This window comes from Bufo bufo, chromosome 6 (genome assembly GCF_905171765.1).
Source record: "Bufo bufo chromosome 6, aBufBuf1.1, whole genome shotgun sequence".
Classification (NCBI taxonomy): domain Eukaryota; kingdom Metazoa; phylum Chordata; class Amphibia; order Anura; family Bufonidae; genus Bufo; species Bufo bufo.
Genome location: NC_053394.1, coordinates 277,929,957 through 277,955,173, shown reverse-complemented (window position 1 = coordinate 277,955,173; position 25,217 = coordinate 277,929,957). Strand labels below are relative to the sequence as shown.

Here is a 25,217-nt window from a genome sequence, read left to right as displayed (position 1 = left end):
GATCCGCACCTAACGCAGGTGTGAAAGTAGCCTAAGCTGGAAAGTTACAGAAACAGCATGGTTTGCTGTGCTATTATTTTTGCAGTTCACTGCTAGGGGAATTATGGAAACAGCGCAGCACCAGTGGCTTGGATGTTTCCATGATTCCGTCCACCCATGGACGGCATTTACTGTGGTCATTCCAATCTCACCAATCAAAGGCCAAGATGGGGCAATTCCTTTAAGCACAGTGTACATGGGAGTAGCTTTGGGGGTGCAGAGGTAGCAGTTGTCCTGGTGCCTGTGGAGTCCAAAAGTCCCACTGCCACACAAGAAGACACCATTATTATTATTAGTGGCAGGTGGGGGCCCTGTTTACATGTCTTGCAGATACTTGTGAATTTCATAAACTGAGTGCTGTGCTGTATGGTTACAACATGGAGCTGTTAGATATTAATATAGTATATCTGCTATGTCTTCTTTTAAAGGTCATCACAGCAGGAGTCAGCCTTGCTCTAACCTCAATTCAGGATCAGTGTGAAAATCTCCAGTATAGTTCCAACATTACAGGTGAGTCATAATACATTCAGCAAATAAACTGAGATAATTAATGTCTGGAGTATCAATATATATTTTTTTACTTTAACACAGTTTCAAGGATCTAAACTGGATTAAGGTAATAGATAACAAAGGTACCACTAAGGGTGCTGCTTTATGTTCATGCTGTTTTCTAAGAGTCTTACAACTTCAAGAATGAAGTCCTGATTGATGCGTTAGGGTACTTTCACACTTGCGGCAGGACGGATCTGACATTCTGTTCACTATGTCGGATCCGTCCTGCGGTTATTTCGCCGTGCCCCCGGGTCGCCGCTCCGTCCCCATTGACTATAATGGGGACGGGGGCGGAGCTCCGGCGCAGCACGGCGGTGCACGGCGAAAGGCCGCCGGACTAAAATGACTGCATGTCAGGTTTTTTAGTCCGACGGCTGTCGCCGTGCTGCGCCGGAGCTCCGCCCCCGTCCCCATTATAGTCAATGAGGACGTAGCGGCGGCCCAGGGGCATGGCGAAATAGCCGCAGGACGGATCCGACATGGTGAACAGCATGTCGGATCCGTCCTGCCGCAAGTGTGAAACTAGCCTTAAGCATAGTGAACATGAGCTAATTATATAATGAGACATGCAAAAAGTGCAGTCATAGTAAATGGTATTTTCTGATGTATCTTCGTATCACTGCTTTCACACTCAAAGCCTACTGGTATTAGATGCCTATGGTGGGCCATATACATAACCAGAGGTTACTGGTCTCCAAAAGAAAGTGAGACATGAACTCTTCTCCCAGTTGCACACTGTAGTTATACAAAAGGCTGCCTAATAGGGATGAGCGGGAGGTGCCATATTCGATTTCGACGTAATTAGCGAATATTCGCCAGAATATTAGTCTCATATTCGTCGAAATCGAATATTCGTCATTATTCTAGTTATCACGATTAATATGCGATTTAAATAATCGCGTATTGCGATTTTAACTTAAGGCAACTTTCCTATTGGTTTGATATCTAGAATTAGCGAAGATGAGGAATATGACGAATGTATTTGTCATATTCCTCAAAACGAAGATAACAAAATATTCTCCATCTTCGTTTTAGCTCCATATTCGTCAACTACGCTAATTCTAGCAATCAAATAGGAAAGTTGACTATAGAGACAGCTGTTTAATTCGCTATGCGATTATATTACCGTATTTATCGGCGTATAACACGCACTTTTTCCCCCTGAAAATAGGGGGCAAATGATGTATGCGTGTTATACGCCGATATAATGCCGATATAATGTTACAGGGGTGTGGAATTCCTATCGCCCGACGCCCAGGACATGCAGTTCCGGGCGCCGGGCAGGTAGTTTGTGCAGGCAGCTTAGCCCTGCGGGCAGGTAGCAGGGCTAGGGTTGCGCCGGGTTTTCCTCTAATACACAGCCCGGTGCAGCAAGTCCGGGCTGCTTACCGCAGTGTTATCAGCGCTCCTGTGCAGGCCGGAAGTCGGGCGCCGCGGGCCGGAAGTCAGCTCCCAGCAGAGGCACAAGTTAGTCAGCGGCTGTAGTAGGAGCTCCTGACATGGTGGCAGCCTGTGCCGTGATAGATAGCGCAGCAGGTAGTGTGTGTGGTGACTGCTCTGGGTCAGCTATGCTCTGCTGTCAGGCTGCCGCTCTGCTTCTTCTCCCTGGCATTGAAGTGTCAATAGGAGTGCTGCTAGGTTCCAACTTCCAGCCACTCACCCTCCATGAATAGGGGGTGGACGGGGACTTCCCCATACTAACGTCTCCCTCTTGCCCCCATACAGTATAACGTCACCTTGGGGCTGCCCTAGTGCCCCATACAGTATAACGTCACCAAGCGGCTGCCCCCGCACAGTATAATGTCACCCTGTGGCCCCTGCCCCCATACAGTATAACGTCACCCTGTGGCCCCTGCCCCCATACAGTATAACGTCACCCTGTGGCCCCCGCCCCCATACAATATAACGTCTCCCTGTGGCCCCCACCCCCATACAGTATAACATCTCCCTGTGGCCCCCGCCCCCATACAACATAACGTCTCCCTGTGGCCCCCGCCCCCATACAGCATTTTAATTTTTTTCCTGAAATTTCCCTCTTAAAATGAAGGTGCGTGTTATACGCCTATGCGTGTTATACGCCGATAAATACGGTACTTTTTTATAAATAGAATAATTATAATAATTATCAAGTATTATAATTATTCTATTTATTTTTTAAAAAAAAGCAAAATAATATAATCGCATAGCGAATTAAACACAGCTGTCTCTATAGTCAACTTTCCTATTTGATTGCTAGAATTAGCGAAGTTGACGAATATGGAGCTAAAACGAAGATGGAGAATATTTTGTTATCTTCGTTTTGAGGAATATGACGAAAACATTCGTCATATTCCTCATCTTCGCTAATTCTACCAAGCCAACCATAGTAAACCAGGTCTAAGTTGAAATCGCAATTTCAATCGCGATTACTTCAAGTTATATTAATCGCATTGCCATTTCAACTTAGCACTGCTATATTCCATATTCGTTAAGGCTACTTTCACACTAGTGTTCGGGGCTCCGCTTGTGAGCTCCGTTTGAAGGCTCTCACAAGCGGCCCCGAACTGATCTGTCCAGCCCTAATGCATTCTGAGTGGATGCGGATCCGCTCAGAATGCATCAGTCTGGCTCCGCTTGGCCTCCGCTCCGCTCAGCAGGCGGACCCCTGAACGCAGCTTGCAGCGTTCGGGTGTCCGCCTGGGCGTGCGGAGGCAAACGGATCCGTCCAGACTTACAATGTAAGTCAATGGGGACGGATCCGTTTGAATTTGACACTATATGGCTCAATTTTCAAACGGATCCGTCCCCCATTGACTTTCAATGTAAAGTCTGGACGGATCCGTCTGAAGCTACTTTCAGACTTAGAATTTTTTCTACAATATAATGCAGACGGATCCGTTCTGAACGGATCCAAAGTCTGCATTATATGAGCGGATCCGTCTGGGCAGACCCCAGACGGATCCGCTCTGAACGCTAGTGTGAAAGTAGCCTAACTTCGTTAATTCGAGCAAGCTGACCCATTAGAAACCCAGCTCTAAGTTGAAATCGCAATGTGATTACTTCAAGTTATATTAATCGCATTACGATTTCAACTTAATTCTCACATCCGACAGTACATTCTAGTATGGAGGCATTCCCATGGTGATGGGGACGCTCCATGAGCACGGAAGTCGGCAGAAGCGGCAACGGGCACTGACTGGAGCAGCCAGGAATCCTCAGAACAGGTAAGAACTACTTTTAAGAAGTGGGAAAGCAAAAAATATAACGAAAAAAAGAATATTTGAAATAACGAATTTATAGCGCTATAGTCGAAATATTCGCGAATTAGCGAAGTGGCAATATTCGCAAAAAAAATTGGCTATTTGAATATTTGCGCTCAACACTACTGCCTAACTGGTTTTACTTGAGCAGCAACAAGGGACAGGTAGTAGCGCTATATGTCAAATCTTCTGCACAAAGGGGAACTCAAATAGTGATGCTATGCAGATAGCTACATCATAATTCTCTCCCCTCCCCCTTCCTTCCCAAATAAAACTAAAAACTATTCGGAACCAGAGTGGCCTCGGATCCCAGGGCCCGTAGTAGTTACTATGGCTGTAAAAAATAAATTTGTATGGCTACCATTACTGTAACACTGATGCATGAAGACTTTAATGTCACGGTTTAGCTCAGGTAGAGATTGGACTTTACTTTTCCTGATTTTTTTTTTAATAGAAAATTGATTGTACTGGATCTACTTTAGGCTTTTATCAGTAGGTGACATCCTGCCATTACCACAGCCATTGCCCGCTAAATGCTTTTCTGCTGCTATCGTGCCATTTCTGCAATAATTCATTGCCGTGAAACTGATTTATTTTGTATTGCCATATAATATTTACTTCCATTGTGCCTTACAGGTCTTGCTTGCAATATGTCTATTGATATGATTGGAACATGCTGGCCACGCACATCAGCTGGACAATTGGTGGCCAGGCCCTGCCCAGAATACTTCCAAGGCGTACAGTACAATACAACAGGTAATTTAAGAATACTATCTAGAAAATATGGAAGATAATAAGAAAATAATTGCTATAAGTCATATATGGCAGTCTATTAAGAATGGGAAAGTATAGAAAAATCCCAGATTTTTCCTTAGAATTTATGTATATAAAATTGTATTACTAATGGATTGTGTATGCATCAACACTTTCTGTAATATCTTTAAAGGGATTTTGTGATATTGATACCATGATAGAAGCTTATGGTAATTTGTTTGGTTCAGTAGAACCACGGAGGATCTGGAATTGCTGCTGTAACATAGTGTCTACAATACAGCTGCATTAAGGCCTAAGGATAATTGCTTTGGTTATGCCTGTATTGTGCATCAGGCACCATCCTGCTTCCATGGGCGGGCACGAGTGCCACTCCACCCTGTTGCAGTCACCGCTTATGTTCAGATGGTCCAGACCAGCTGACCCGCCTATGCCATCCAGCAGCAGCCCCGGGCACCGGAATCCTGTGTGCTGTATCCTGCTGTGGTTGCTGGCTGGAACGCGTGTGCTCTCTGGCTCTAAAAGAGCCAGTGCGCAGACACCCTAATCTTCAACACCCAATAGCTGGCAAACCTGGGGTACTTGAGGCACCATCCCTGTGAAAAGAAGCCTGAGCAATAGGTTTATCTAGCTTGCTAGTACGTGCGACGGTGTGCTGTTCTGTTTGTCTACCTGTGTACCGACTTCTGCCCGATTTCTGACTCTTAGGCCTCTTTCACATGAACGATATGTATTAGATCCGGATGCGTTCAGGGTGCGTTCAGGAAAACTCGCACCATTTCGCAAGCAAGTTCAGTTTTCTTTGCGATTGCGTTCAGTTCAGTTTTTATCGCGCGGGTTCAATGCGCATTGATGCGTTTTTCACACGCGTGATAGAAAACTGAATGTTTACAAACATCTCTTAGCAACTATCAGTGAAAAATGCATTGCTTCCGCACCTGCTTGCAGATGCGATGCGTTTTCCACGTAGCCCCATTGACTTCTATGGGGCCAGCGTTGCGTGAAAAACGCAGAATATAGAACATGCTGCGATTTTCACGCAACGCACAAGTGATGCGTGAAAAACAATGCTCATGTACACAGACCCATTGAAATGAATAGGTCCGGATTCAGTGCGGGCGCAATGCGTTCACATCACTCATTGCACCCGTGCGGAAAACTCGCTCGTCTGCTAGGGGCATTACTGTGTTCACCCTTCACTGCCTGCCCTGACTATTCAACTGTTTCACGTATTTGCATGTACTCTGCCTGCCATTACCTTGGTCTGTCACTGACTGAGTTTTGCCTGTCCCTTCGGTTCTATGCACTGGTGTCTCCAGCCAACCATGCAGAGACTACTCCAAGAGGCAGTGGCTGGTACATTCCCTGCCTCAAAGTCCAGATCCCTGTATAAAAATTATTGGTAAAAATTGAGGAACTGCCAGAATAATGCCCTTAGGTTTAGCAGTAAAGTCAAATTTGTTAGTTGGTACAGTGGTTCCACTTCCACTGCACAACAGCCTGTTTCTAAAAAAGGTGGTCATTTTCTTTGTTATAATTAAAGGGGTTTCTAGGACTTAGATATTGGGTTTCTAGGACTTAGAAATTACCTATTATCAAGACAGGTCATTAATAAAAGATTGGTGGAGGTCTGACACTTGGCACACCCACCAATCAGGTGTTTCAGGCAGCCATGTGCTGAAAACTATAAAATGTACAGAGTTGGAAGAAGAAAGCTCCATCCCCTGGCGGTGACAGAGTACCGCAGCTCCTGTTGAAGCTAATAGGTGCTGAGCTTTAGTAGACCAGGTCCTGAAACTACACAGCGGACAGCCTATCATTCACTGTGTAGTTTTCTGTGCCAGTGGCTGCACAAAACAGCTGATAAGCAGGGGTGCCAGGATTCGGACCCCTAATAATCTGAAATTGATTGCCTATCCTGAGGATAATCCATAAGTACCTAAGTAACAGAAAAACCCTTTGAAAATAATGGCCCCCCCGCCCCCCCCCCCCCCACCTTAAGGGCATGGCTTGGCTGCTGAGAAAGATGGGCACATGAAGGCACACAGCGACTAGTCTGAGCACTTTTCCTGCAACCTAGAAACTATTAGTCCATTAACACCATCAGGGACTTCATACATCATGGGAAAGACAGAGGACCCTATACAAGATAGAAAACTCCTTAGATAAAGACATTGGCAACAGTGGCAGTGACATGTGCCTGCATCTGCCTTGCCTGCCTTGAGGTCTCAGCGCACAAACTGGACACCAGTTGCTACCTCTGAACCAGACTCACCTCTATGTTTATCACCTGGGGCTTCCAATTCATGGCCTGAAAGACCCAGCAATCCTCGGACACACTGTCATTAGGTATAGCACAAGCTGATATACAGCATTCATCACCTTCCCAAAGTCCAAACAAAAGCTGAGACTGATTCCTGCTGCAAAGGACAAGGTCGGTATTTTGGTGAGGCCTGCTTCTTCTGACCCTAAGCAGCTAGACGCCTTTACTTATCCCACTATTAGCAACCCGTTATCAGAGCATACTATAAAGAACATGCTGCTGGCCCTGAGATATTCTCTGCTGCTTCTCTGAAGAACAATTTCATAGATGCCCACAGTGCTATGGCATCAGAAAATACATCTCTGAAAGCAAAAATGTCAGACATCGAAGAACGTTCACGCTGAAACAAAACAAAATTAAGAGGCACTTCAGAGCACATGTTTCCGTCTGAGCTTGTTCAGTATTTGCAAAACCTATCCTGGCTGTTAATTCCTGACCTCTCGACTCATGACATAATTATTGACAGGGCACATAAGGTTCCAAAACCAAAACATCTTGCCGATGACACCCCAAGATGCACTAGACAGAATTCACTTTTCTCATATGAAAAAGGCACTTCTGACAGTCGGACGGAAACAGAAAACCATTAACCAGGGCAATATCAATCTGTGATGCCATATACAGATCTTTCTGCTGTTACCCTCCTTCAACACAGAGTTTTAGCTCCATTAACAGCAGTACTATGAAGCACAAAACATGTATGGCTGAGGTCTCCCCATCAAGCTACTCATCGCTATAAACGGAATATCCTTTGTCATAATATCCACTAATAATGGAAATCGCCTTCTGGGAGAATGGCAAATACCTCTGGAGATTAAGATTACATATTTGCCCATGGGATTTCAACTGTTCAGAAGTACTGGCAAAAAGTCCCAACAATAGGAAATCCTAAAGGATGAGACTGGACTACTTATTACATTGGTGCACATCATGATGATTGACCCACTTCATAGCAAACCTGACAAAATTTTACACCATGTTACCATGACCAGCCATAAACCATAAACCTGGATGTCATGTCTACTGTTTTGTGCAGTTGAACATTATCTTTATGTTTATAGTTTACTTACTTTTCCATTTCTGTCTCCACTGTGTAGTAATTGCATATATGATGGTAACTAAATCCTAATTTAATACATGCAAATGTGATCGCACACTACATCCAGCACTCTGCCCTCCATGCTGGATGAGACATTGGTTTATATTTTGGCCAAAGCATAGTAAGCCACTCACCGCGTCAAGGCTGTCTCATGAGTGGTCCCTAACTCTTGTTCCTACCTGTTCATGGGCCATGACAGCCACATAAAATCCAGGGAATGCAGGTCAGCATGCAAGCCAAGTACACTTTGCTTGTAACCCCGTCCGGTGCCATTACAGCTTTCATCGGATCCAGGGATGCAAGTACCAACATGCATGCTGAACCTACCATATACTTCTCCTGGAGCCAGATGGCTAATGGTAGGTTCTATACAAGCAGACTCAGTTTTATACTGACTTTAAAACCAGCCTCAAGGACAGATTAACTGGTCAGGTGTGCAATGACTCCAAGGAGATCGCCACGCCTCCAATATATACTACAAAGAAAAAAATAAGGGGTTGGGTCAGCACAACCTGCTGCAGGTGCAGATCACTATGGCGAAATACATATACAAACGGAAAATGCAAATGTGATCGCACACTACATCCAGCACTCTGCCCTCCATGCTGGATGAGACATTGGTTTATATTTTGGCCAAAGCATAGTAAGCCACTCACCGCGTCAAGGCTGTCTCATGAGTGGTCCCTAACTCTTGTTCCTACCTGTTCATGGGCCATGACAGCCACATAAAATCCAGGGAATGCAGGTCAGCATGCAAGCCAAGTACACTTTGCTTGTAACCCCGTCCGGTGCCATTACAGCTTTCATCGGATCCAGGGATGCAAGTACCAACATGCATGCTGAACCTACCATATACTTCTCCTGGAGCCAGATGGCTAATGGTAGGTTCTATACAAGCAGACTCAGTTTTATACTGACTTTAAAACCAGCCTCAAGGACAGATTAACTGGTCAGGTGTGCAATGACTCCAAGGAGATCGCCACGCCTCCAATATATACTACAAAGAAAAAAATAAGGGGTTGGGTCAGCACAACCTGCTGCAGGTGCAGATCACTATGGCGAAATACATATACAAACGGAAAATGCAAATGTGATCGCACACTACATCCAGCACTCTGCCCTCCATGCTGGATGAGACATTGGTTTATATTTTGGCCAAAGCATAGTAAGCCACTCACCGCGTCAAGGCTGTCTCATGAGTGGTCCCTAACTCTTGTTCCTACCTGTTCATGGGCCATGACAGCCACATAAAATCCAGGGAATGCAGGTCAGCATGCAAGCCAAGTACACTTTGCTTGTAACCCCGTCCGGTGCCATTACAGCTTTCATCGGATCCAGGGATGCAAGTACCAACATGCATGCTGAACCTACCATATACTTCTAAGGAGAAGTATATGGTAGGTTCAGCATGCATGTTGGTACTTGCATCCCTGGATCCGATGAAAGCTGTAATGGCACCGGACGGGGTTACAAGCAAAGTGTACTTGGCTTGCATGCTGACCTGCATTCCCTGGATTTTATGTGGCTGTCATGGCCCATGAACAGGTAGGAACAAGAGTTAGGGACCACTCATGAGACAGCCTTGACGCGGTGAGTGGCTTACTATGCTTTGGCCAAAATATAAACCAATGTCTCGTCCAGCATGGAGGGCAGAGTGCTGGATGTAGTGTGCGATCACATTTGCATTTTCCGTTTGTATATGTATTTCGCCATAGTGATGTGCACCTACAGGCAGGTTGTGCTGACCCAACCCCTTATTTTTTTCTTTGTAGTATATATTGGAGGCGTGGCGATCTCCTTGGAGTCATTGCACACCTGACCAGTTAATCTGTCCTTGAGGCTGGTTTTAAAGTCAGTATAAAACTGAGTCTGCTTGTATAGAACCTACCATTAGCCATCTGGCTCCAGGAGAAGTATATGGTAGGTTCAGCATGCATGTTGGTACTTGCATCCCTGGATCCGATGAAAGCTGTAATGGCACCGGACGGGGTTACAAGCAAAGTGTACTTGGCTTGCATGCTGACCTGCATTCCCTGGATTTTATGTGGCTGTCATGGCCCATGAACAGGTAGGAACAAGAGTTAGGGACCACTCATGAGACAGCCTTGACGCGGTGAGTGGCTTACTATGCTTTGGCCAAAATATAAACCAATGTCTCATCCAGCATGGAGGGCAGAGTGCTGGATGTAGTGTGCGATCACATTTGCATTTTCCGTTTGTATATGTATTTCGCCATAGTGATCTGCACCTGCAGCAGGTTGTGCTGACCCAACCCCTTATTTTTTTCTTTCTAATTTAATACATGTCACTTAACACCAAGGCTCAAAAGAGCATACAGGTGAAACTCGAAAAATTTGAATATCGTGCAAAGTTCATTTATTTCAGTAATGCAACTTAAAAGGTGAAACTAACATATGAGATAGACTCATTACATGCAAAGCGAGATATTCCAAGCCTTTATTTGGTATAATTTGGATAATTATGGCTTATAGCTTATGAAACCCCAAAGTCACAATCTCAGGTCCCCTTTGCTCAGGGGATATGGATTAATTAGCTGACTAGAGTGTGACACTTTGAGCCTAGAATATTGAACCTTTTCACAAAATTCTAATTTTAAGCTGCATTAATGCAATTCCTTTTAATTTGCATTACTAAAATAAATGGACTTTTGCACAATATTCAAATTTTTTGAGTTTCACCTGTATATGTGGAGAGAGGCTCTCCATGCCCACCATTTAAAAAAAGGGGCTCTCATTGCTATTAAAAACATTTTAGCTTTTACTATTTTATCAAAGATTATGGACACTAGGGGGCGATATATAATCTTCATGTCTACCATAAATATTGTGATTCACACCATAGTTAACTTATACACTCCCAATAACCATCAACTCTCCTTTTTCCATTGTTGCAACACAATTATAGACCCCCTTATGGAAACAATTTTTTTTTCTTTTATTGTATAAAAAATAAAATAAAAAATAAACATATTAGATATTGCTGCATCCATAATGACTAGTTCTTTAACCACCTCCGGACCGCTGTACGCACAGACGCGTCCTGGAGGTGGTTGATTCATTCCTCCTGGACGCATATACGCGTCCTCTCGCGAGACGCGAGATTTCCTGTGAACGCGCGCACACAGGCGCGCGCGCTCACAGGAACGGAAGGTAAGAGAGTTGATCTCCAGCCTGCCAGCGGCGATCGTTCGCTGGCAGGCTGGAGATGTGTTTTTTTTAACCCCTAACAGGTATATTAGACGCTGTTTTGATAACAGCGTCTAATATACCTGCTACCTGGTCCTCTGGTGGTCCCATTTGTTTGGATCGACCACCAGAGGACACAGGTAGCTCAGTAAAGTCCCACCAAGCACCACTACACTACACTACACCCCCCCCCCGTCACTTATTAACCCCTTATTAGCCCCTGATCACCCCTGATCACCCCATATAGACTCCCTGATCACCCCCCTGTCATTGATTACCCCCCTGTCATTGATCAACCCCCTGTAAAGCTCCATTCAGATGTCCGCATGATTTTTACGGATCCACTGATAGATGGATCGGATCCGCAAAACGCATCCGGACGTCTGAATGAAGCCTTACAGGGGCATGATCAATGACTGTGGTTATCACCCCATATAGACTCCCTGATCACCCCCCTGTCATTGATCACCCCCCTGTCATTGATTACCCCCCTGTAAAGCTCCATTCAGACGTCCGCATGATTTTTACGGATCCACTGATAGATGGATCGGATCCGCAAAACGCATCCGGACGTCTGAATGAAGCCTTACAGGGGCATGATCAATGACTGTGGTGATCACCCCATATAGACTCCCTGATCACCCCCCTGTAAAGCTCCATTCAGATGTCCGCATGATTTTTACGGATCCACTGATAGATGGATCGGATCCGCAAAACGCATCCGGACGTCTGAATGAAGCCTTACAGGGGCATGATCAATGACTGTGGTGATCACCCCATATAGACTCCCTGATCACCCCCCTGTCATTGATTACCCCCCTGTCATTGATCACCCCCCTGTAAAGCTCCATTCAGATGTCCGCATGATTTTTACGGATCCACTGATAGATGGATCGGATCCGCAAAACGCATCCGGACGTCTGAATGAAGCCTTACAGGGGCATGATCAATGACTGTGGTGATCACCCCATATAGACTCCCTGATCACCCCCCTGTCATTGATTACCCCCCTGTCATTGATCACCCCCCTGTAAAGCTCCATTCAGACGTCCGCATGATTTTTACGGATCCACTGATAGATGGATCGGATCCGCAAAACGCATCCGGACGTCTGAATGAAGCCTTACACGGGCGTGATCAATGACTGTGGTTATCACCCCATATAGACTCCCTGATCACCCCCCTGTCATTGATCACCCCCCCTGTCATTGATCACCCCCCCTGTCATTGATCACCCCCCCTGTCATTGATCACCCCCCCTGTCATTGATCACCCCCCCTGTCATTGATCACCCCCCTGTAAGGCTCCATTCAGACATTTTTTTGGCCCAAGTTAGCGGAATTATTATTTTTTTTTCTTACAAAGTCACATATTCCACTAACTTGTGACAAAAAATAAAATTTGACATGAACTCACCATACCCCTCACGGAATCCAAATGCGTAAAATTTTTTAGACATTTATATTCCAGACTTCTTCTCACGCTTTAGGGCCCCTAGAATGCCAGGGCAGTATAAATACCCCACATGTGACCCCATTTCGGAAAGAAGACACCCCCAGGTATTCAGTGAGGGGCATATTGAGTCCATGAAAGATTGAAATTTTTGTCCCAAGTTAGCGGAACGGGAGACTTTGTGAGAAAAAAATAAAAAATATCAATTTCCGCTAACTTGTGCCAAAAAAAAAAAATTTCTATGAACTCGCCATGCCCCTCATTGAATACCTTGGGGTGTCTTCTTTCCAAAATGGGGTCACATGTGGGGTATTTATACTGCCCTGGCATTCTAGGGGCCCCAAAGCGTGAGAAGAAGTCTGGTATCCAAATGTCTAAAAATGCCCTCCTAAAAGGAATTTGGGCCCCTTTGCGCATCTAGGCTGCAAAAAAGTGTCACACATCTGGTATCGCCGTACTCAGGAGAAGTTGGGGAATGTGTTTTGGGGTGTCATTTTACATATACCCATGCTGGGTGAGATAAATATCTTGGTCAAATGCCAACTTTGTATAAAAAAATGGGAAAAGTTGTCTTTTGCCAAGATATTTCTCTCACCCAGCATGGGTATATGTAAAAAGACACCCCAAAACACATTCCCCAACTTCTCCCGAGTACGGAGATACCAGATGTGTGACACTTTTTTGCAGCCTAGGTGGGCAAAGGGGCCCATATTCCAAAGAGCACCTTTCTGATTTCACTGGTCATTTACCTACTTACCACACATTAGGGCCCCTGGAAAATGCCAGGGCAGTATAACTACCCCACAAGTGACCCCATTTTGGAAAGAAGACACCCCAAGGTATTCCGTGAGGGGCATGGCGAGTTCCTAGAATTTTTTATTTTTTGTCACAAGTTAGTGGAAAATGATGATTTTTTTTTTTTTTTTTTTTTCATACAAAGTCTCATATTCCACTAACTTGTGACAAAAAATAAAAACTTCCATGAACTCACTATGCCCATCAGCGAATACCTTGGGGTCTATTCTTTCCAAAATGGGGTCACTTGTGGGGTAGGTATAATGCCCTGGTATTTTAGGGGCCCAAATGTGTGGTAAGGAGTTTGAAATCAAATTCTGTAAAAAATGACGAGTGAAATCCGAAAGGTGCTCTTTGGAATATGGGCCCCTTTGCCCACCTAGGCTGCAAAAAAGTGTCACACATCTGGTATCTCCGTACTCAGGAGAAGGTGGGGAATGTGTTTTGGGGTGTCATTTTACATATACCCATGCTGGGTGAGAGAAATATCTTGGTCAAATGCCAACTTTGTATAAAAAAATGGGAAAAGTTGTCTTTTGCCAAGATATTTCTCTCACCCAGCATGGGTATATGTAAAAAGACACCCCAAAACACATTCCCCAACTTCTCCCGAGTACGGAGATACCAGATGTGTGACACTTTTTTGCAGCCTAGGTGGGCAAAGGGGCCCATATTCCAAAGAGCACCTTTCGGATTTCACTGGTCATTTACCTACTTACCACACATTAGGGCCCCTGGAAAATGCCAGGGCAGTATAACTACCCCACAAGTGACCCCATTTTGGAAAGAAGACACCCCAAGGTATTCCGTGAGGGGCATGGCGAGTTCCTAGAATTTTTTATTTTTTGTCACAAGTTAGTGGAAAATGATGATTTTTTTTTTTTTTTTTTTTTTTCATACAAAGTCTCATATTCCACTAACTTGTGACAAAAAATAAAAACTTCCATGAACTCACTATGCCCATCAGCGAATACCTTGGGGTCTCTTCTTTCCAAAATGGGGTCACTTGTGGGGTAGTTATACTGCCCTGGCATTCTAGGGGCCCAAATGTGTGGTAAGGAGTTTGAAATCAAATTCTGTAAAAAATGACGAGTGAAATCCGAAAGGTGCTCTTTGGAATATGGGCCCCTTTGCCCACCTAGGCTGCAAAAAAGTGTCACACATCTGGTATCTCCGTATTCAGGAGAAGTTGGGGAATGTGTTTTGGGGTGTCATTTTACATATACCCATGCTGGGTGAGAGAAATATCTTGGCAAAAGACAACTTTTCCCATTTTTTTATACAAAGTTGGCATTTGACCAAGATATTTATCTCACCCAGCATGGGTATATGTAAAATGACACCCCAAAACACATTCCCCAACTTCTACTGAATACGGAGATACCAGATGTGTGACACTTTTTTGCAGCCTAGGTGGGCAAAGGGGCCCACATTCCAAAGAGCACCTTTCGGATTTCACTGGTCAGTTTTTACAGAATTTGATTTCAAACTCCTTACCACACATTTGGGCCCCTAGAATGCCAGGGCAGTATAACTACCCCACAAGTGACCCCATTTTGGAAAGAAGAGACCCCAAGGTATTTCGTGATGGGCATAGTGAGTTCATGGAAGTTTTTATTTTTTGTCACAAGTTAGTGGAATATGAGACTTTGTAAGAAAAAAAAAATAAAAATAAAAAATCATCATTTTCCGCTAACTTGTGACAAAAAATAAAAAGTTCTATGAACTCACTATGCCCATCAGCGAATACCTTAGGGTGTGTACTTTCCGAAATGGGGTCATTTGTGGGGTGTTTGTACTGTCTGGGCATTGTAGAACCTCAGGAAACATGACAGGTGCTCAGAAAGTCAGAGCTGCTTCAAAAAGCGGAAATTCACATTTTTGTACCATAGTTTGTAAACGCTATAACTTTTACCCAAACCATTTTTTTTTTACCCAAACATTTTTTTTTTATCAAAGACATGTAGAACAATAAATTTAGAGCAAAATTTATATATGGATGTCATTTTTTTTGCAAAATTTTACAACTGAAAGTGAAAAATGTCATTTTTTTGCAAAAAAAATCGTTAAATTTCGATTAATAACAAAAAAAGTAAAAATGTCAGCAGCAATGAAATACCACCAAATGAAAGCTCTATTAGTGAGAAGAAAAGGAGGTAAAATTCATTTGGGTGGTAAGTTGCATGACCGAGCAATAAATGGTGAAAGTAGTGTAGGTCAGAAGTGTAAAAAGTGGCCTGGTCTTTCAGGGTGTTTAAGCACTGGGGGCTGAGGTGGTTAAAAGAATATCACATGATCTACCCCATCAGATGAACACCATAACAATACATAAAAACTATGCCAGAACAGCCATTTTTTTGTCACTTCTCCTTGCAAAAACCATAATATAAAGCAATCAAAAGATCTTATGTACCCTTAAATAACAGCAATGAAAAAGTCAACAGATCAGCAGAATAAAGTTAATGTCATTTTCCCACATAGTGCTGTCACGGCTGAGGATGGGGAAAACCCTCAGCCGTGCGGTATCAGGAGATGCTAGGTCACTACTTGACCAGTACCACAGAATTAGGGAGCAAATCACCTCCTAGAGCTTCCCTAATCTGACCCTGACTCCTAGCTGCATGAGCCACCCTTGAAGGTAGGAGGGCTCATGCTCAGGAACCTTGGATCCCTTCTGACCCTCCGACGACCCCTGTACTAGGAGCTGGGTAGACAGCCCGTTCCTCCTGGACACGGAGTAACAGGAGTCTAAGGTGGCCAAGCTATAAAGAAAGGGGGACATAAACAGACCTATGGCAATGGCAGGTAAGTGCAACTAGAACCACACTTACCTGCCACAGACACACAACCTGGAACCCACGTGCAAGTGCTGCTGTCCACAAACAACACACAGGACACCGCACACACAGACATCACACGGGAACCCAGGAAACCATATACTGCAATAAATAAAGACCAAACAAACATCTTCTAAACACCATACATAAACCTATGACCACAAGGGTGGCCCCCACTGGCAGATGGAATACACAGGAGGCTGCTCCAGCTAACCATGGCTGAAGTACCCCTCAGACAAGTGATATTCACTGAGGCTTTATAGGCCCAAGTAGCCACACCCACACAGACACACCCAGTGTTCACACACACAGAAGGGATTTAACCCTTCCAACACCAGGCAAGGGAAGACGGACTCTTAAAGGGGAATACACACATAAACAAACACACTTCACCTGTTGCCGCGGGCAACGGCATGCATGGCAATCATGTCCTGGGGATCAGCCATAGGGCTGAGACACTGCCACCACATGCACACAACACCACACGTTGCCACGGGCAACCAAGTGAAGGAAAGTGTCACAAAACATACCACTGGCCGTGACAAGTGCACACCGCAATAGAATAAAAAAAGACAGAATTGCTGCTTTTTCTTTACCTTGCTTCACAAAAACCTAAATAAAAAGGGATCAAAAAGTTGTATGTATCCTAAAATAGTTACAATAATAATGACTACTCATCCCACAAAAAAAAAAAAGCCCTCACACATCTTCCTCAAGGAAAAATTCTAAAACATATAGCCATTGTAAGGAGGTGGCGGTACTGGCACCTCAGAGGCTTGAAAGCAACATAGCATCTGTAAACCAAACCATGAAAATAGGCACTGCAAAAGGTCTTTCCCTCCTGAATCCTGCATAGTACCAAAATAACACTTTAAGACCACATTAATGGCATTTCAGTGCCCAGTAGAACCAATTCAACAATTAAAAGGCGTGGCACAAGCTGGACACAACATATTAGACACTGAAGTGCCATATTTGTGGAAAACTTGCAATTTTCATTTTGCATGGTCAGCTATGCATTGATTTCTGTAAAATACCTGTGGTGTCAAAGTACTAACTCAAACTGGATAACATCACCACACTGTGACCAAATAATACCACCATAACAGTGACTGAATAATACTGCCATAGAGTAATTGGATAAAACCACCACACTGACCAGATATTACCAACCTACTGTACAGTAACTGAATAATACAGCAACAGAATAACTGGATAACATCACCACACCGTGACCGGATAATACAACCATACAGTGACTGAATAATACCGCCATAGAGAATAAAAATATTTTTAAAAGGTTACTAGTTTTAGCTATAGTAAGTATAGAGGGTCTTTTATGTGCATGCGTAAAATATACAAACACGCACACATTTTTGTCATAGCGCATAGTTATTAGTTTTAGTGTAGTTAGTATAAGTCTAGGTTTTTTGTTTGTGACAGGTATTTATTTTTTGTATCGTCAGTGTATAGCGGTCTTATGTACAAACCGGATTCCAAAAAAGTTGGGACACTAAACAAATTGTGAATAAAAACTGAATGCAATGATGTGGAGATGGCAAATGTCAATATTCTATTTGTAATAGAACGTAGATGACAGATCAAACGTTTAATCCGAGTAAATGTATCATTTTAAAGGAAAAATACATTGATTCCAATTTTCACGGTGTCAACAAATCCCCAAAAAGTTGGGACAAGTAGCAATAAGAGGCTGGAAAAAGTAAATTTGAGCATAACGAAGAGCTGGAAGACCAATTAACACTAATTAGGTCAATTGGCAACATGATTGGGTATAAAAAGAGCTTCTCAGAGTGGCAGTGTCTCTCAGAAGCCAAGATGGGTAGAGGATCATTAATTCCCACAATGTTGCGCAGAAAGATAGTGGAGCAATATCAGAAAGGTGTTACCCAGCGAAAAATTGCAAAGACTTTGCATCTATCATCATCAACTGTGCATAACATCATCCGAAGATTCAGAGAATCTGGAACAATCTCTGTGCATAAGGCTCAAGGCCGTAAAACCATACTGGATGCCCGTGATCTCCGGGCCCTTAAACGACGCTGCAACACAAACAGGAATGCTACTGTAAAGGAAATCACAGAATGGGCTCAGGAATACTTCCAGAAACCATTGTCAGTGAACACAATCCACCGTGCCATCCGCCGTTGCCAGCTGAAACTCTACAGTGCAAAGAAGAAGCCATTTCTAAGCAAGATCCACAAGCTCAGGCGTTTTCACTGGGCCAGGGATCATTTAAAATGGAGTGTGGCAAAATGGAAGACTGTTATGTGGTCAGATGAGTCACGATTCGAAGTTCTTTTTGAATATCTGGGACGCCATGTCATCCGGACCAAAGAGGACAAGGACAACCCAAGTTGTTATCAACGTTCAGTTCAGAAGCCTGCATCTCTGATGGTATGGGGTTGCATGAGTGCGTGTGGCATGGGCAGCTTGCATGTCTGGAAAGGCACCATCAATGCAGAAAAATATATCCAGGTTCTAGAACAACATTGTCGGATTACCACCCGACAACACATGCTCCCATCCAGACGTCATCTCTTTCAGGGAAGACCCTGCATTTTTCAACAAGATAATGCCAGACCACATTCTGCATCAATCACAACATCATGACTGCGTAGGAGAAGGATCCGGGTACTGAAATGGCCAGTCTGCAGTCCAGATCTTTCACCTATAGAGAACATTTGGCGCATCATAAAGAGGAAGGTGCAACAAAGAAGGCCCAAGACGATTGAACAGTTAGAGGCCTGTATTAGACAAGAATGGGAGAGCATTCCTATTTCTAAACTTGAGAAACTGGTCTCCTCGGTCCCCAGACGTCTGTTGAGTGTTGTAAGAAGAAGGGGAGATGCCACACAGTGGTGAAAATGGCCTTGTCCCAACTTTTTGGGGATTTGTTGACACCATGAAATTCTCATTCAACATATTTTTCCCTTAAAATGGTACATTTTCTCAGTTTAAACTTTTGTTCCGTGATTTATGTTCTATCCTGAATAAAATATTAGAAGTTGGCACCTCCACATCATTGCATTCAGTTTTTATTCACGATTTGTATAGTGTCCCAACTTTTTTGTAATCCGGTTTGTAAATTATATAACCGTCTATAAATTTGTTGTGTGTACACATACTTCTTTTCTTTTTTTTTCATAAAAAAAAGTATACACAGAGTTCTTTTCAGAGCATAATTTATCTGCATGCATTTTACCTTTAGGAAAAAAGAAAAAAGGCTTTATGACTTTTACTAATAATTAGAATAGTCGTGTGTTTGATATATACAGATAGGTGTTCTTTTTTATAAAAAAAAAAAGCACACACATAAGCACACATACGTATATTTGAACACATCTTTATTTGAATACACTTTTGGTCATTCACATAAAATAAAATGACGCGCAGACATTTCTGCGCTGAAGAGGTGTATGCTTTTGTTTGTTCCTCCAGTGAGGAAAGTTGTGTGGAAGACTCCGGTTCTGAGTATGAACCCATTGAAGGCACTTTAACTACAAGCTCTGGTGGCTCTGATTGGGACACCCAAAATCCAGATAAGGCAGTAGAGCTTAGTTGCCAGTGAAGAGAGGTTCATTATATAGAAGGTGCTTTTTATGTTCTTGACAACATTTTTTTATGCAGTTGACAAAATCTGTTCTGGCAGTATGGTTAAAAAGTACTTTCATTTTGTCTACGTAAATTCATAATTTTTCAAAAAAAAAGCCAAAAGCCAAAAGCCAAATTTCCCAGGATGAATACCTTAGGGGGTCAACATATTAAAATGTGGTCACTTTGTGGGTGTTTCTCATGTTTTGGTACTGTACAACATGTGTTCTGGAGGTAGGGTGCCCTAAAATCAGCAATAGAAAAGTAGGCCTCCAAAATTTATAATGTCGTTGATCCAGGGAGTTATTCTGATTGCCTGATTGGAGTCGGGAAGGAATTTTTTATTCCCCTAAAGTGGGGAAAATTGGCTTCTACCTCACTGTTTTTTTTTTTTGCCTTCCTCTGGATCAACTTGCAGGCTAACAGGCCGAACTGGATGGACAAATGTCTTTTTTCGGCCTTGATTACTATGTTACTATGTTAGGCCTCATGCACACGACCGTTGTTGTGTTCCGTTCCGCAAAATGGGGTTCCGTTGTTCCGTGATCCGTTTCCGTTTTTGTTTCCATGTGTCTTCCTTTATTTTTTGGAGGATCACCAGACATGAAGGAAAGTAAAAAAAAAGTCAAGTTTGCCATGCAAATGATAGGAAAAAAACGGACGCGGATGACAATCTTGTGTGCCTCTATGTTTTTTCACGGTCCCATTGACTTGAATGGGTCCGCAAACCGTTTTCCGTGAAAAAAATAGGACTGGTTCTATTTTTTTTCACGGACTGGAAACACGGATCACGGATGCGGATGACAAACGGTGCATTTTCCGAGTTTTCAACGGACCCATTGAAAGTCAATGGGTCCGCAGAAAATCACGGAAAACGGAACAACGGACACGGAATAAAACAACGGTCGTGTGCATGAGGCCCTACTATGTAATGTGCTGCAATCCTTTGAAGTCTTCCTGTGAGCCCAAAATATCTGTAAAAACAAATCTATATTTGGTATTATTCCAAACGGCAGGAGTATATGAATGCGTGGTAATGTGTGTTTTTTCAAGGCCACATGGTGAATATGAAAGGCCACTAAATAAAAAAAATTGTGGAAAAAAATGCTATTCATTTTGTCCACCTAAATTCAGTTTTACTAAAAAAGCCAAAAGGGTAAAATGTCAAAATTTCCCCAAGATGAACAACATAGGTGGTCAACATAATAAAAACTAGTCATTTTGTGGGCGTTGCTAAGGTTTTGGTACTCGCTCTTTCTGAGGCTTGCTGGCTCTTTCTGAGGCTTGCTCTACTAAGTGGCTTCTTATTAAGTGGAGTTAAAAAATAAGGAGTTCTAGAGCTGTGTGTGGTTTTGTGGGAGTGATTGCAGGTGGCTGAGTGTGGATTGCAGCAGAGATCATTGAAAGTTAAGTGTTTGTATTTTTGTACTTGCATTTAAAATCGTTTTTTTTTTTTTTTTCTCTGCTTAATTAAGGCGAGTGCCTGGGGCAACCAGGTGCTATAAATTGAGCCACTTATACTCTTCAGAGCCTGCTCTTTCTGAGGCTTGCTCTACTAAGTGGCTACTTATTAAGTGGAGTTAAAAAATAAGGAGTTCTAGAGCTGTGTGTGGTTTTGTGGGAGTGATTGCAGGTGGCTGAGTGTGGATTGCAGCAGAGATCATTGAAAGTTAAGTGTTTGTATTTTTGTACTTGCATTTAAAATCTTTTTTTTATTTTTTTTTTATTTATTTTTTTCTCTGCTTAATTAAGGCGAGTGCCTGGGGCAACCAGGTGCTATAAATTGAGCCACTTATACTCTTCAGAGCCTGCTCTTTCTGAGGCTTGCTCTACTAAGTGGCTTCTTATAAAGTGGAGTTAAAAAATAAGGAGTTCAAGAAAAGGAGTTTGGAAACTAAGGTTGGATATAATTTCCTTGTGTGTTGTTGGCTTAATTTTACGTGGTCCTTCAACTACAGCAGACAGGGTCTAAATCTAAATCATTTATACTGTTTTACTTTTATACTGTTGTAATCCCCATTTAGTATGTGTTGCACAATTTACAACGCAGTCCAGTGCACATCTTGCATGATGTATGCAGTCCTGGAACATCCGTTCGAGGGTGTATATCTTTGTTCTAGATGTGAGCAAATTACCCGTTTGGAATCGCAGATCGAGTCTCTAAATGGGCAAGTTGCAACACTGAGAGGCATTGATAATTTGCAAAAGAGTTTGCTTCTCACCGAGCAAGCACTCTTTGGGGTAGATGAGGGGGAGGGTGACAGAGAGGAGGCGGAGGAAAGTGAGGTAGCTAGCTGGGTAAAAGTTAGAAAGCGGGGTAGAGGGAAGAGTGCCAGGGAGGCTAGCCCTGATCTGACACACCCCAACAAGTTTGCACGTTTGGCAGATGAGGGGGATGTCAGTCCGGGGACGGCACTGCTGCAGCCAGACACTTCCTCTGCCAGTCAGGGGAATGTCAGCTCCAGTAAGCAGGGAACCAGGAGAGCAGGGCAGGCCAGACAGGTGCTGGTAGTGGGAGACTCCATTATTAGGGGAACAGATAGGGAAATCTGTCACAAAGACCGTGATCGCCGAACAGTGTGCTGTCTTCCTGGCGCTAGAGTTCGACACATCGCGGATCGGGTTGACAGATTACTGGGAGGGGCTGGAGACGATCCAGCGGTCATGGTCCATATCGGAACGAATGACAAAGTTAGAGGTAGGTGGAGAGTCCTTAAAAATGATTTCAGGGATTTAGGTCAAAAGCTGAGGGCAAGGACCTCTAAGGTAGTATTTTCCGAAATACTGCCTGTACCACAAGCCACACAAGAAAGGCAATGGGAGATTAGGGAGATTAACAAGTGGCTCAAGAACTGGTGTAGGATGGAGGGGTTTGGGTTCCTGGAGAACTGGGCCGATTTTTCTATCGGCAACAGGCTCTATCGTAGGGACGGGCTGCACCTCAATGGGGAAGGGGCAGCTGTGCTGGGGAGAAAGATGGCTAGAAGGTTGGAGGAGTGTTTAAACTAGGGACTGGGGGGGAGGGTAATTACGTTATAGGAGGGGAAGATAGTGCAGATAGAGACCGGGGGCAAGGTAATAAGAATGGGGGAGGAATGGAAGGAGGGACTAGAACAATTCAGAAGGAAAGGTGTAGGGTAAAAAATATACATAAACCTCTCAAATGTATGTATACTAATGCCAGAAGCCTGACTAATAAAACAGGTGAACTGGAATTAGTGATGTGTGAGGAGGACTATGACATAGTGGGAATAACTGAGACATGGCTGGATGATAGCTATGACTGGGCAGTTAATGTACAAGGTTACAGTCTGTTTAGAAAGGATCGTCAAAACCGGAGAGGGGGAGGGGTCTGCCTTTATATAAAGTCCTGTCTAAAGCCCACAGTCCGAGAAGATATAAGTGAGGGACATGAACATGTGGAGTCACTATGGGTAGAGATACATGGAGCTAAAAACAACAATAAATTACTAATAGGAGTTTACTATAAACCACCTAATATACCAGAGTCCACAGAAAATCTACTACTAAACGAGATAGACGAGGCGGCAAATCATAATGAGGTGGTTATTATGGGGGACTTCAACTACCCAGATATAGACTGGGAAACTGAAACTTGTATATCTCATAAGGGAAACAGGTTCGTGGCTATAACCAAAGACAATTACCTCTCCCAACTGGTTCAGGACCCGACTAGAGGGACGGCCATACTGGACTTAGTATTAACCAATAGACCTGACAGAACAACAGACGTGCAGGTCGGGGGACACCTGGGAAATAGTGACCATAAAGTAATAACCTTCCAATTATCATTCAAAAGAGCGTTTCTACAGGGAGGAACAAAAATACCAAACTTCAAAAAAGCTAAATTTAGCCAACTAAGAGAGGCCATAAGCCAAACTAACTGGGACAAAGTCCTCACAAATACAGACACAAAATGGGATATCTTTAAAAACATCCTAAAAACTCATTGTGAGAGGTACATACCGTATGGTAATAAAAGGTTAAGGAACAAAAAGAAACCAATGTGGATAAACAGAACTGTAAAGAAAGCAATAAATGACAAAAAGAAAGCATATAAAACACTAAAACAGGAGGGTTGCACGGAAGCACTGAAAAACTATAAGGAAAAAAATAGAACATGTAAAAAACAAATAAAAGCGGCCAAACTAGAGACCGAGAGATTAATTGCCAAAGAGAGTAAAACTAACCCTAAAATTTTCTTCAATTATATAAATGTTAAAAAGTATAAAGCTGAAGGTGTTGGCCCTTTAAAGAGTAATGAGGGGGGAGTCGCAGAGAGCGACGAGGAGAAAGCAAAGCTGTTAAATATTTTTTTCTCCAATGTATTCACTGAGGAAAATAAATTGTCAGATGACATGCAGAATGCAAAAATAAATTCCCCATTAAAAGTGTCCTGTCTGACCCAGGAAGAAGTACATCAGCGGCTTAAAAAGATTAAAATAGACAAATCGCCAGGACCGGATGGCATACACCCCCGTATCCTAAAGGAATTAAGTAATGTCATAGCCAGACCCTTATTTCTGATATTTGCAGACTCTATACTGACAGGGAATGTCCCACAGGATTGGCGCGTGGCATATGTGGTGCCAATATTCAAAAAGGGGCCAAAAACAGAGCCTGGAAACTATAGGCCGGTAAGTTTAACATCTGTTGTGGGTAAACTTTATGAAGGTTTTCTGAGAGATGCTATATTAGAGCATCTCAACGGAAATAAGCAAATAACGTCATATCAGCATGGCTTCGTGAGGGATCGGTCATGTCAAACTAATTTAATCGGTTTCTATGATGAGGTAAGTTCTAGACTTGACAGCGGCGAATCAATGGATGTCGTATATCTGGACTTCTCCAAAGCATTTGACACTGTACCGCATAAAAGGTTAGTATATAAAATGAGAATGCTCGGACTGGGAGAAAACATCTGTATGTGGGTAAGTAACTGGCTGAGTGATAGAAAACAGAGGGTGGTTATTAACGGTACACACTCAGATTGGGTCACTGTCACTAGCGGAGTACCTCAGGGGTCAGTATTGGGCCCTATTCTCTTCAATATATTTATTAATGATCTTGTAGAAGGCTTGCATAGTAAAGTATCAATTTTCGCAGATGACACTAAACTGTGTAAAGTAATTTACACTGATGAGGACCATATACTACTACAGAGGGATCTGGATAGATTGGAGGCTTGGGCAGATAAGTGGCAGATGAGGTTTAACACTGATAAATGTAAGGTTATGCACATGGGAAGGAAAAATGCAAGTCACCCGTACA

At 43.3% G+C, this 25,217-nt stretch overlaps 1 protein-coding gene across 1 annotated transcript in view; it reads left to right on the top strand.

Moving 5' to 3' along the window:
• The first annotated feature begins 416 nt into the window (after positions 1-416).
• Positions 417-25,217, top strand: part of LOC121005655 (corticotropin-releasing factor receptor 1) — a 197,449-nt gene continuing 172,648 nt past the window's right edge. The window contains exons 1-2 of the mRNA XM_040438428.1: positions 417-549; positions 4,467-4,586. Coding sequence (XP_040294362.1) covers positions 417-549; positions 4,467-4,586 — 253 coding nt within the window. The remainder of the gene's footprint in view (positions 550-4,466; positions 4,587-25,217) is intronic.